General features: G+C 40.5%; 1 protein-coding gene across 3 annotated transcripts in view; it reads right to left on the bottom strand.

Moving 5' to 3' along the window:
* HLCS (holocarboxylase synthetase) overlaps positions 1-9,082 on the bottom strand; it is a 120,313-nt gene extending 111,231 nt beyond the window's left edge. The window contains exons 1-2 of one of the 3 annotated variants that reach the window (XM_005151676.4): positions 8,858-9,082; positions 5,020-5,172 (exon numbers count right to left, since the gene is read on the bottom strand). In XM_005151676.4, the coding sequence (XP_005151733.3) occupies positions 5,020-5,172; positions 8,858-9,082 (378 nt within the window). Of the gene's footprint in view, positions 1-1,672; positions 1,776-5,019; positions 5,173-8,538; positions 8,673-8,857 lie in introns of those variants that run through there. The other 2 variants (XM_031051222.2, XM_031051223.2) reach the window with 2 other exon arrangements.
* Positions 9,083-14,120: the final 5,038 nt, after the last annotated feature.

Below are 14,120 nucleotides of genomic sequence, written 5' to 3'. Positions count from 1 at the left end.
CATTCAGATAATTTACAAACACAGTGATTTGAGTCAATTCTGAAAACAAAAACTGAGTAAGGCCCCAATTTCATTAAAAAAGCGAATGCTACCTCAGTCTTTATCCTTTATAGGATACACAGACCAACTGTTCTCCTTTGAAGGCATTTTCAGAGACAATTAAGCACCACCTGTTCTCATGACCTTAAAGAAAAATTAGCTTTTGCCATGTAATATGTTCCAACACTAGAAGACAAAGCTCAATTCCCACATGGCAACTCCAGTACCTTGATACTGTCATCACCAAACCACTTTCATGAAGTTCACCCATCACAAGATGGAATACTGATTAAACACGGTAAGAAAAAATGCTTCTTCTGAATGCACAAAATGAGAAAGAGCTCTTGGGTATTTTAGTCTTTCAGAATTAGACTGTCAGCTAAATTTACCTTTTCATCTACTGCTGTTAAGTGGTTTACATAATATCCAAAAGAATCTATTTCCAACTTTTGACTTTACAGTATTTCCCAAGGGAACAAGAAGAAATAAGAAACTGAGATTTCATATATCCGTAATGGTCAACCTTAAAAGTCTCCTTTCTAAGTCATTCTCGAAGACAAGTTTCTGATTAGCACAGTCCAAATGAGACCATCCAGGCCATACTCATATAGGTGACCTTTGGATATCTCACAAGAAATCTGGCTGGGTATCTTCTGATACATTACCTATACTAACCCTTAGTGAACAAACTCAGTCTCAGAAAGAGAAAAAGATAACAGTACATGGACAGTGTGTTTGTGTTTACCACAAGGTCAGCTGCATGCTTTAACTTATGCATTACACTACAACTCTAACACAAGAATGAGTAACAGCTTCAAATCAGACACTCCAGAACACACAGCTGGTGAGAGACAGCCCTCAAATTCATGACAGATGTGTCACTTGGGTCCCAAGTGTCTGGATCACTCACTAGTAAAAACAACTCTCTTGTAAAAGTAAAAGTAAAAAGGTCATTTCCATGTTTGTACCACAAAGAAATACCACCTCTGAAGTTACAGGATATATTTCTGGGCACACTAGTATTATCCAGTTCTGAAGCAGAATGAATTCTCCATCTGGAAGATAGTTATACCAAACCCCAACAGATATGAATCACTGTTGTTGCAACATCAGTCAAGACTTCACCCCCGTCACTGTGGATGTCTGACCAAGTCAGCCAGAACTGCCCCAGCCAGTTGTCTTGAGTGTTGACCTGGACAACATCATTACTTTCCAGATGGAAGGTATTTCCAACTGTGTTCAGTCTACTGGTAGAACACCCACAGCTTGAAATGGAACTCTTCAGTTGCAATCATAAGGCACAAAACTCTAAGGGCCTGCTGCTAAGTGTTGGCAATTCATGATCACCAGTGACAAACATGACACACATTTATGACACAGGATACCAGCTTCCTTCTCCATTTTATGCAGTACATAATTCTGAGCCACTCTCTGTGGTAGAGGGCAAAGGATTTTTTCATAGCACCAAGTAAAATATGAGACATGGTAACAAGTAAAAAGCAGTGCCCTGGTTTCAGCAGCATGCAGTTAATTTTCTTCCTAGTGGCTGGCATAGTGTCATGGGTTTTGCATTTAGGATGAGAATAACATTCATAGAAACAACTAAAACATAAATGTATTAAACAGTGCTTACTCTAAGTCAGAGACTTCTCAGCTTTCCATGCTCTGCCAGTGAAGAAAGGCACAAGAAACCAGGAAGGAACATGGCAAAGACAGCTGACCCAAGCTAGCCAAAGGGATATTCCATACCACAGAACATCATGCTCAGTATATAAACTGGGAGGAGTTGGCTGGGAGGAGCCAATCTCTGCCTGGGTTGGGCTGTGTGTTGGTCGGCTGCATATCACTCATCTTTCTTGGTTTTTATCCCTCTCTCTTTGCTGTCTCTTTTAATGACAATTCTTGTTATATCTTATTTTAATTATTAAACTGTTCTTATCCCAACCCATGAGTTTTACCTTTTTTCTCAATTCTCCTCCCATCCTGCGGGGGGGAGCATGGAGGAGTGGCAGCCAGTGAGTGACTGCAAGGTACTTAGCTGCCGACTGGGGTTAAGCCACAAGTAGTTTTTGCTGGCTAGTGCAAGCAAAGTGAATACACAAAAGAACCTCACAAAGTAAGGCTTTTGGCAAGACATATGACCTATAATCCTGCTCATGCAATGATCCATTTGATTCACAACAGAACAAAAATCCTCAGAATGTTTTGAAACAGGCCAAGCTTTCCCGCTATGACTAGAAATCATCAAAATTCTCCCAGAATACAGAATAAAAGGCCAGCTCCTAGCAAGAGATAAGAAATTATTTATACTCCAATTTTCTGGATCCACCACAGTTGGATCCAGTCACAGATCACTGATAAGCCATTCTTTGTAGGGCTTTCTGTTTAAAAATTCTCATAGTTCACAGAAGCAACCTACTCTTATAGCCCCTGTCTATGTTGACAGCCAGACATAGCAGAATTCAGAGTACTTCACTACATGTGATGTGTACACAGAAAAACAACAAACAAAATAAACCAATAGATTTGGTCTCCTGCCTGGACCATCGCTTTTGAACTTGATATATCAAATTAATTATTAATATCTACATAAGAATGCAAACATTTTATATGCTAAAGAAAATGCAAACAAAACGGACAAGATTTAACAAGCCCACCAAACAAAAAACTCAATAGAACAAATCAGAGCTTCAAAACAGATGTTTTGTGGACATTTCTGCTACAAAAACAAACAAAAATAATCCCCCTCCAAATCCCCCCCCCCAAAAAAATAAAACCAAAAAAGTAAAAGAACCAAACACACACACACACACAAAACCAACACTACAAAAACCCAGCAACAAAATAACTACAAACAAACAAAATCACACCCCCCCCAAAAAAAACCCAACCCCAAACAACTCTCCCTTATGAGTTGGTCCAGCATACCCCAGGTGCATACTAAAACAATATATACAGCACAGCAGATATCCTGTCTAATTTGTCTCCCAGCAGCAGTGAGCACCTGGATGGATTCCACAGTCTTATATCAAAGGTAATAAAAACATTTACAAACCAGTGTGGCTACTTCCCATGTGCTCCAAAGAAAAATGAAGCCAGTGGAAGCACAGTCAGAAGACTTCAGCATAAAACGTGTCAGTGTTCTCAACAAGCTGTCAGTGCCTCCAGTCCTCACACTCTGAACTGCATAATGATTTTGCCTGATGTACCACTTCACCTGGACATCAGTCCTCTAGAGGTCAAAGTCTAACATGCTTCAAAAACATGTCCTGTTCTAGAACAGAAAAGCATCCATGGTGGGTGAAGGTACTAAAAATTGATTGCAGGCACTGTGCCCATTCCCAGTCTGACTTTCTGTTCCTGCACTCAAGTAAGGTAAGTGTATTTACTAACGACTCTGCTCGTGATGTTCACTCCAGCAGAGGATTCTTGGATTATCTCCCAGAACAAGTGAGCTAGGAAATATATATTCCTCATCCAGGGAAACAGACAGGCAGCAAGCACCTGTGTATGTGACAGATTTCCTTTAACTCTAAGAATCTTGAAACCTGATGCCAGAAAGTAAGGATGCCAGGGGATGGCAGGGGCCATTTAGGAAGACACCTTACGGACTGCCCCAGCTTGTGGCATAGCCTGTTTAATATGTGGGTTCTGTCGATTTTATGGTACCCTAAGGATCAGGCCAAATGTTTTATTACTGCCCACACAGAAATATCCTAGTATATATGCCTTTCCACTTCTTCTCTTTCTAGTAGGCAACGGGGTCCATTCTGCCCTCTTCATTAAGGAGAACATACAGCTCACACAACTGTCTGCCTTAGGAAGGATTTAGGCCAACCTGTAAGGCTTGGAAGATTTTTCCACCCTGGAAAGTAATTTTATCTTTTGCTTTGGGTTACAACCTTTCTCTTCCTTGAGACCTGCATCCAAGCCTAGGCAGCAAGCATTCCTCATGTGAGGAAAAAAGCAGTAAAAAAAAACGAGTAAAATGTAGGGCAGAGAGAGACATTATCTCAAGTTCATAGCATGTTTTGATAGGGCTTGGATACTATTCTTATGCATAATCGGTTTAGGGATATTATATATTCAATAATTCAAGTTTTAGAACATCGTTGTCTAAATCCACATCTTCAGACTTTCAATAGTAGTGGAGAAGTGGTGGAGAAGGCACTTCTTAGATTTTTCGAGTATTCAGGACATGAATGTTTTATAAGTATGCTTCCCATAAGGATTTCAATACCAGTTTAATTTCAATTTGGACACCTCAAAACCATTTTACAAGTATTATCCATTAAAAAGCTAACACAATTTAGAAATTCCAACCAAGAAGTATTGCCACTCCCCCACTGCATTTTATAGAAAAGCTCAAAGATTGAAAGCTTAATTTTGGCCTTACTCCTGCAGGCTGACAAAATAATCCAAATGTGTAATACTTTAACTTGTATTTATAAATCACAGTGAAAGAAAGGTTGCAAGACAGACTTCTATTTCACTTACAACTTTTCACCATCACTTGGTGAAGGCTTGAAAAGCTCTTAAGGAATCATACAATATGCTTGTTTCTTACTGAGGCATTTGTTTCAGCTAGTGTCAGAGACGGGATACTCAGATAAATGGACTTTCAAGCATTTTTCTTCATATTCATATACATACATACATAGTGTATCTAACCCTATGTGCCTTAAGCAAAGTTACACTGGAATTCTACAGTTCTCATCCACAGCCAGGGAATTAAAATAAACTACTAAAACAATTGCAGTAGAATGTCTATTGGTCTGTTTAAAGCATAAAATGTAACTAGAGTATTAAAAGTGATTAATTTAATAAAAATAACCTTTTTATTTCCAACAACATTATAAACATACAAAAAAAAATCTATCTGCCATTGATTTTTTTTTACCTTCAATTGTTTTACGCTTATTCCAACCAAATGGCCCATCTGTACTACTTTCTATGCAAGAAACAAAGAGAACTACTTACCTCTTTTGAAGAGCCAGGTACTTTCTGCAAGTTATCTGTCCGAGCTGAAATGCTTTCTGTCACAAAAGCTATATGTCCTGCTTTAAGGAACTTGTCAGGACAAATAAAAGGAGAAATGAGAAGTAGACTCCACCTGTTTAAGTCATCAAGGAACTGAAAAAAAAATGAAAAAAAAGGAAGAAAAATAAGTCTGTAGAGCAAATATCTGATTTAACAATTAATTTTTAAATTATGCCCAGCCTAAATTAAAGTCTGACCCTTCAGTCTTACATGAACCATTTCACATTCCCCATGAGGAAAAATAGAGATAAAGGTCTGAACCATTAAGTAGGAACATATCAGAAGCAAAACCGAAAGCAACAACCTCAGCTTTTAAGCTAATTGAGACTCCAGCTTTCAGTTTTAAAAGAGCACAAAAGTGAGTGGGCCACAGGACCACTGTACCATCAGCACTGTGACTTTTGTAGGCCATTTGCCACCAGCAGCATCCCTCATTCAACCCAGTCCTCCTCTCATTCACACAGCAGTTCACTCTGCTTCTTGCTTCTTTCCTTCTCTCTTCATCCCCCAAATACACAAAGCCAAGTTTCTGTTGCCTTGCTTCTGGTGGCTGAAGGGCACTATCTGCTACTTGGCAGGGAGTGAGAAAGCAGTCACAACACACAACCTGCCTGGTCAGATACTACAGCCCCTCTACCTGGACAATAGAGGGGCAGAGGGGCAGAGGAGTCCAGGTGGCATTCATTCCAGTTGGGTAATAATCCTCCAGGAAACATACAGTCCCACTGCTAAGCCATTCACACCTTTTCTACAGCCATCTGACAAAAGACTAACCAATCTGTGAGTCACAAGTGACCCAAGAACTATATACTACATAGGTCTGATTTTTAGATCTAATTTACAAAGTTTCAGGACTTCCTTTGTGAAGCCAGTTATAGAAAGGCATTTCTATTTTGTGGGCATGTACAATCTCAGAAAAATTCTTTAAAAAGTGACTTGAAAAATCCTAAGAAAATTATTTGAAATAAAAAGAGAAGGTACTTCTTTATATATATATATATATATATGTATATATATTAAGTCCCTATGCATTTGCACCAAAATTACAAATTCTGTATGTAACTAACCTTAAAGAAATAACTCATTCAAAATAAATTTGTCCATAAGGTAGTCTATCCACTTATCAGACCACTGGACAAACATTTCCTTCATTAAATTATAAAAATGTTTCTTCTCTCGTCCTCACAAAGGAGCAAATAAAGCTCAAAAGCTGGAATCAGCAGACCAAAAAACAGGTTTAATAACATCAAAACTTCTCAATATGTAATCTGTTCCCAGACATCAACTTTCATAGGATGTAGATATTGCACTGAACTTACTTTTCTGCCATATTTTAAAAATGGCAAACATCAGAAATTGGTATTTTGCTACTACTATACTAGAAACACGTGCTTTGCATGTCTTCAGTAATTTTATGTGGGACCGGGAGAATTTCCCTATAACACACTAAAGATGTACATCACTCCACATCTAAAATGAAACTGCACAGTATTAAGTCTATGGGGATGAGCACAGAAGCTGTGAGAGTAAACATCTTCCACAGGAAAGTGGACTGAACTACTGAAGCTTTATACTTAGGTACAAAATTTTACGAAAGATCAAACAAAAAAACCCAAAACTTTACAGATTAAGATAAGATACCAGCAAGATGTAAATTGTAAAGATGACACTGATAACAGTGCAGAGGCAGTTATACCTACTCAGAAAGCAAAGTCATTTAGCTAGCTACCTAGAAGCCAGAAAAAGCACACTAGTTAACGTTTTTCACTTTGCAGTGTTCACAGATGATGTAGAAAGCTTCACCATGATGCTGCCTCTATCTTTCATACAACCAACCTTTCTATACCACACTACCAAGGTGCAGCGTGGTAGGCATCTTCTGCAGAGATTCTGAGTCAAACACAACTGGTAAATTTCAATACATGTTTTTAAAAGGCAACTACATTTCAATAACAACATTGGCTTTATGCCAAACTTCAAGCCAAGCTGTAGCTCCCTAGAGGGCTTCCCAGCTCCCAGTGAACACAAATAAACTGACAAGCTTATGAAGTCAGTCTGCATGAATAACACTGCAGACATAAAAAAAAAAATGTGCTTATTATGCAAGGACCAAGGAGAAGCTATTTCAGAAATGCGCAGAAGTGGAGCAAAGAGCAGCATAAATTAGTTGAAACTTGATTTACAAAACAAAACAGAACTCCTCTAAACACATGGACTGCTATTACTGGTTTTATGAGTATTATTTGGTTTATGAGTATTATCTAGTATTGGTTTTCTGAGTATCCTGGTTTCAGCTGGGATAGAGTTAATTTTCTGCCTAGTAGCTGGTACAGTGCTGTGTTCTGGATTTAATATGAGAATAATGATAACACAGTGGTGTTTTGGTACACAGTACTATAAGAACTGCGAGGAAGAAAATTAACTCTATCCCAGCTGAAACCCAGACAATGAGCTTTCTCAAAATGTGAATTAAGTATTTAAGTTTGCTGTAAGAGATTCTGAAGTAGGAAATAATCGGCTCATTAGAGAGCAAAACCACTATTTTTGAACCAGCTCCATTAGCATTTGTGATCTTGTTTTCCCCACACTGAAAACATCCTCTTTACCCACTGAATTTATGAAACTCTCTGCTTCTTAAGAGTAGCACTTAGTCAACAACATGCTTCATAAATACATTTCAGTAACACACATTTAAGTAAGATGTCTAACCACTGAAATAACTTCCACAAACACACATATAAAGAATAGCAAAAAGGAAAGATCAAGAAGACTCCTGTCCACAGGAGTTTTGTTATTTTGTAACTAAACTAGACAAAGCCAACCTCAATTTAAATAACTCAGATGTCTGGGGGAAGTGCTGCAGGCGCTCTGCTTCTAAACCTGAAAGTCAGGAGCAAGCTTACTTTCAGTTTTACTTCATATGATGGTAAGTGAAGCATGGCTCATGCACAGTATTTTTCCACTGTCGTGGGCTACCACAGACTCACCCCAGCCTCCTCGCTCACCAGCCATTTGGGTGGAAAAAGAGGTATTTTTTCATGAACGATGGTTTTCCTGTCGTTTTTCTCACTTGCAACAACGTTCTAGTTCTCTGTAACCAGAAGCTCAATCGGCTCCGTTTTAAATGTCCGGCGTAAATCTCAAGTGCACTAACACAGCATTTATTTTTAGACTAAAGCCCTCTATGTGCTAAAAGAATGTTACAAATATGGAAATACTAGCCTAGTGCTAGTATTTCCAGTGCTGTGGAAGTACTAGCCCAGCCAAGTACTCCTACTGCCATAGCTGTGCTTACAAAGCTGCGCTTTACATACGAAAAAAACACTCCTCAGCCCACAAGCTGAATGTAGTTACCTCTCAATAGTGCAGAGAAGCAGCTACAGACTTATTAAGGATTCCTACCAAGGCCTTCCCCTGACAAGCAGGGCTGTGACAGGCCTGGGAAACTACACGACTTACTGTTTTTGCCGATGACAAGCCGCAGCTCGCCACTGTCAAGCTCGCTGTCACACGTCCAGAGGGAAAACGCAGCCCAAACCCCACCGCTGCGGCTCCCCTTTGCCCCCGCGCTCCGCCACTTCAGCCCTCGGGTTGCGCACAGCTCCCTCCTCACCGCGGGGCAAGGCGCGGCGACATCGGTCCGCCGGGGTAGGCGGCTCCCCGTTGCCACGGTAACGCGGGAGGCCGCTTCCCGCGCGGCACCTTCCCCTCCCGCTTGGCCCCGGGCAGCGCCAGGTGATGCACCTCCCCAGCCCCAGCGCACGGCGCGGGGCGGTACCTGCGTCTCGTCCGTGAAAAAGACTTTGTTCCCTATCCTGAGGCAGACTCGCTCCTCGGGCGGCACCTGCATGCACGGCCGCCGGAGCGGCGGGGTGCCGGCGCAGCAGCAGAAGGTGAAGGAGCAGCGGGAGCGGTGTAGGCGGTGCACGGTGCGACGGATGAGCGCTGCTGAGCAGGATCCCCAGCGCGCCCATAGGTAGAGATAGCACAGCGTGATCAGCATGGCGCGCACCCCCGCCCCGCCCTCGGCCCCGCCCTTAGCCGCGCCCTCAGCCCCGCCTCTTCTAAAGAGAAAGGGGCCAGACGGTTGGGTGCGCCGGCCGGCCGCTCTGATTGGCTGGCGGCCTCGCGCCCTCTGCGCCCCGCCCCTTTTAAGCCTTGGCAGGGGTAGCTGAGGAGCTTCACGCCACTGTCGTCCGTAGCGGGAGGGGAGGATGGTTCGGTGTGTGATGGTGACCGCTGAGGTGAAGGGGCGCCTGGTGCTGCTTAAAAAAACAACGTTCTGCTTTGAAACAATGTGTACAGGGGCAAAAAGTCGTTAAAATTATTAAAGGAGCCTATAAGAAAGATGGGAAGAGACTTTTCACAAGGGCCTGCTGCAATAGGACAAGGGGTGATGGTTTTAAACTAAAAAAGGGGAGATTCAGGCTGGATGTAATGAAGAAATTCTCTATACTGAGAGTGGTAAAACTCTGGCACAGGTTGACAAAGGACGTGGTGGGTGCATCATCCGTGGAGGCATTCAAGGCCAGCCTGAATGTGTTCTGGGCAATTTGATCTAGTTAAAGATGTCCCTGCTCATTGCAGGGGGGTTGGACTAGGTGTCCTCTGAATGTCTCTTCCAACCCAAACTATTCTATCATTGAAAAGGGCTGGCCAGAGGACTTGTCTCTTTGCACCATGTTAGCTGTTCTCAGGCTCCAGTGTGAAAGGCAGTGAGGAGGAGCTGTCTATGTCCAACTGCCCCTGGCACCACAGCCTTGCTCCTCAGGGAATCTCCCAGCTTTTGCTCTCCAAAGCCAACACTATCCTGTTGGGCAAAGTTTTTGTATGAATGCAACAGTTCAGTGTCATCGTCAGGGCTCATGGGACCTGCCCTGTAAGTCACACAAGAAGCCATCTACGGCATGGATGCAGTACAGGGAGCTGGACTCACATCTGCACTACAGAGACTTGTTTGCTACCCCATCAGCTGCATTTGACCTTGCAGCTAAGAGTCACAGTAAAGCAGTAGGAAAAACAGTAAGAACCAGAGTATTCGTTGCTTCTTTCCGTGCAGCAACAGAGAAGGGCATCAACTTCCTTAGAAATGTCCCCAAACTGCCACCTGACCTTATTTCAGGGTCCACAGTTCCTAGAAGAGCTGCACCCCCTCCAACACAGACGCAAGTGAAGATACCAGACTCCAGGTCCCACGTATTCCAGTGTAGCCACCAGAGGGCAAAGCTGGCGCAAATGGACACATCTGTTTTCAGATGATTAATTGGATTCACCAAACAAGAAAGAGTCAAGGCTCAGCCAGGATGGTCACTGAAGCTGGAGTCAGGGAATAAAACTGTAGGACTTACATGTGCTATGTGTGCTGCAGACACATCTTGCCACTATAGAAGATGAAGCAGAGGTACCCTTTAGTCCTCTTACATCAATGCATGCAAGTTATTAAATAATTTCTATATTCTATATGGAGGTACTCACAACATTGAACTCTGTGAGAAGAACACATATATGAGTCTGATCCTAGCAGATTTTAGTGGGTGAGTGAAAGGAGAGGGAAAAAAAAAAGCAGAGGAAAAATGCAAGAAGGCTAGAAGAAGCCAACACATACAATGAAAGTTGCAGCTGGCTAATACGTGATAATTGTTTCCTGAACAGGGCATGAAGCCACGTTATTTTTTGGTATTCCAAATTCAAGGCCTTGTATGTACTTGGAAATTACTACAATAGGTATTCTAAAAGAAGAATTTCCTAAATAGATCTCCAACAACAACACATTGTCATTGTAGATAAACAAGGAAAATATCTGCATCAATATGAAAAATACCACCCGCCATTTTTACTTCTTTAAGTCTGCAGAAGCTTACCCAAAATGGTAGGAATCACTGACATAATTTTGATTTCCACAATGCATGCAGAAACAGGCGACTGTTTCAGTTGGAGGGTCAAATCATTGAAATAATTCTCCATCTCAAGCATCAGAAATACCAGCCTTGTGCTGCTGCTATATCCTGTACATATTCCACAGAGAGGAACAAACTCTCCAGTGGTCCTAACTTGGTACTATACACTGCTCCTTTGTGTGACCTTATCTTCTGCAGGAAGTCAAAATACTTACCCAGGTACATCAAAAGAAAGAAAACAAGCTAAGTATACAACCTCAAAAGAAAGCTCTCAGCTTCGGAATTTACTTTCTCTGTAAGAGTTCAACAGCACAAGCATTGCTGACCTTTAGAACACACTGCAGAACAAAACTGTTTATTTAACCTTTGCATGATGAGGAAAATGCTTTGCTTAATCTTGTAGTGGCATCAAACAGAGTTAACAGTATTTTGATCCTTTTTGATTTTCAGGTTCCCCTCACCTGGAAAAGTTTATGCATAAATGAGAAAATTGGATCAAAACTTCACAATGCAAAGGAATCTAAAGCAGAACAACATACAGGAAAACCAAGTACCATTTTAAGACAAGTTTCTATGTATGTTGGCATGTTCTCAATTGGAATATTTTGAAGCCATAAAGTTGCTGCAGGTTTTCTAGTTTCTAATATAGTGTAGCTGATACTTAGTCATGACAAGCTGTGATTAAAAGGTTAAGAATTTCAGATTCAGAAACATTCTTATTTTATTATTATTGTGAAGGAAAAGCCTTGTCTGCACAAGGAAATTTACTAAAATAGGTATTCTAAAATAATTATGTCAATCAGTTCCTCTCTATAGAAGGGTGGAAGGAAGCCTTGGGAAGAAACAGTGAGTAATGTTAACCTTCAGACTTCCCAGAACACTTAGAGTTTTTTCATAGAGAAAATATTACAGAAAGATGTTGCAAAATGCTACACATACACACAAAAAATTTTTAAGAGAATCTGAAAAACCTTGAAGAAGAAAGTGAATAGGCCACATTTTGCATTTCTGCCCACAAACTTGGAGAATTACCCCCACCCAGTGAGAGTGAACAGCTAGCTTCAAAGGGCGGGAAATCTCCCTTAACTCTTCAAACAGTCCATATGGGAAGGCGGCCAAAGGGGGCCACTCAGAACAGTGAGACAACTGTACCATGTAACCCCAGCGTAGATCAGTGTCTCTTTTTTACATTAAAGCAGTATTATGAGACTGGCTTTGCTGTGCTTCATGGATGGCTCAATTTCCTCCTCCCTCTATTCCATAAAAGCTTTTCCAACAATTTCTCTTTGAGGACCTTTGCATGCTATTAGTGACTAAAAATTCCTATGTCACATTGTTAAATACTAGGTATTATTAAAAATTATAAATGCTGTAGAGCTATCCTGTTCCTTGACTATGCCAATTTATATTGAATTCTCATTATTCTTGCAAATGCACAAGTGCTTTCACAAGAAAAATAAGTAAAACAGGTTTTCCACAAAGATAATAAACTTCTTCTAATTAACACAAAATAATTATCTTATAGCTTATGTCTCTTAAGAAAACCAAGTTTATGAAAGTTTATCTCAGGTTGTATCAGAAGTCTGAAAAATACTCCTGACTTCTGGGAAAAATTGGATGAGCGACTGTAACAGAATCAGTGTTTTCTGATTGTGAAGTTTTTTCACCAAATACAACATCTTGTATTAAAACTGAATATTGCAAAAATTTTAAGAACTATAGTAGTATAGTTGTTAAAGTAAGACAGCTATGACTGGCTTAACTGCTACCCTTGTTTTTCTTTTTTTAGAAACTACAGACAATACATTATTACAGCTGCTTATGTTTTACTGGAATCCACAGATCTGTAACCTGGTTTTAGCTAAGGGTTTCCATAAAAATGCCAGTTAAAGCTGTGTACTTCAATTAATTAGTACAATAGTGTAATACTGTCCCAGTTTTGGCTTACATTTTTTCTACAGTGTCACATGGAATTCTATTACATGACATTATAGCTTCATTAACAAAATAATATTTTCAATAATTCCGTAATAAATTTGGTCTTGCAGGGCTTTAAAAACAGACTTACTTGAGGATAAATTTGTATTTTCTGGAGAGCTCTGTGTTAGTAGTTTAGGCTTTAGTCCTGCACTAATATCCATGTTGGCAGATTCTATCCAGAGGTATAAATCAATTATCCCCACCTAAGTATCTGATTGCAAGATCAGGACTATAGACATCAGTTGTGTAATGCACACTTCCCTTTAAAATATCAAGTTAAATTTGGTCTAAATAAAACTAAGCTGATGAAAGTTTATACATGTATTTCAGACTGAAGTTCAGGAAGGTATTTAATTACAGTTTATGTTACTTAAGAAGTCTGCATTTTTTTCTGAGGACCCATTCTGCTATTTAAAATAATTTTGTTATTTGACTAAAATTCACCATATTCTTTGTTCTAATAATTATACTGATTTTGATATATAGATGTTTAAAATTATTGAGACTATGCATATATTTTCTTTTAGATGTGGTATTTTTTACTTAGTTACAACTTTACAAACACCCCATAGCATTTGAACATTGAAGGGAGTAGATTTAGACTTTAAATTCTCTATTACAGATTGTCAGTTCTTCCCAGAACAGCATTTAATGAAGTTTAAAACATGTCTACTTGTCACACGAAGAAGGGATGTTTTAAAGAACAGGAAAATTTTAGAGAATCATAGAACAGTTAGGTTTGGAAAGGACCTTAAGGTCACCTATTTCCAACCCCCCTGCCATGGGGGGACACATGGGACACAACACACTAAACCATATCACCCAAGAAGCCATCCAACCTGGCCTTGAACGCTGCCAGGGATGGAGCATTCACAACATCCCCAGGCAACCCATTCCAGTACCTCACCCCCCATACAGTAAAAAACTTCTTCCTTATATCTAACCTAAACTTTCCCTAAGTATAAACCCATTCTCCTTTGTACTGTTGCTACAGTCCCTAACGAAGAGTCCCTCCCCAGCATCCTTACAGGCCCACTTCAAATACTGGAAGGCTGCTATGAGGTCTCCACACAGCCTTCTCCACGCTGAACAGTCCCAACTTTCTCTGCCTATCTTCATACGGGAGGTGCTCAAGCCCCCTGATCATCCTTGTGGCCCTCCTCT

The sequence above is a fragment of the Melopsittacus undulatus genome, chromosome 2, assembly GCF_012275295.1.
Source record: "Melopsittacus undulatus isolate bMelUnd1 chromosome 2, bMelUnd1.mat.Z, whole genome shotgun sequence".
NCBI lineage: Eukaryota > Metazoa > Chordata > Aves > Psittaciformes > Psittaculidae > Melopsittacus > Melopsittacus undulatus.
The sequence above is the reverse complement of the archived record's forward strand: the minus strand, read 5'-3'. Positions and strand labels throughout refer to the sequence as shown.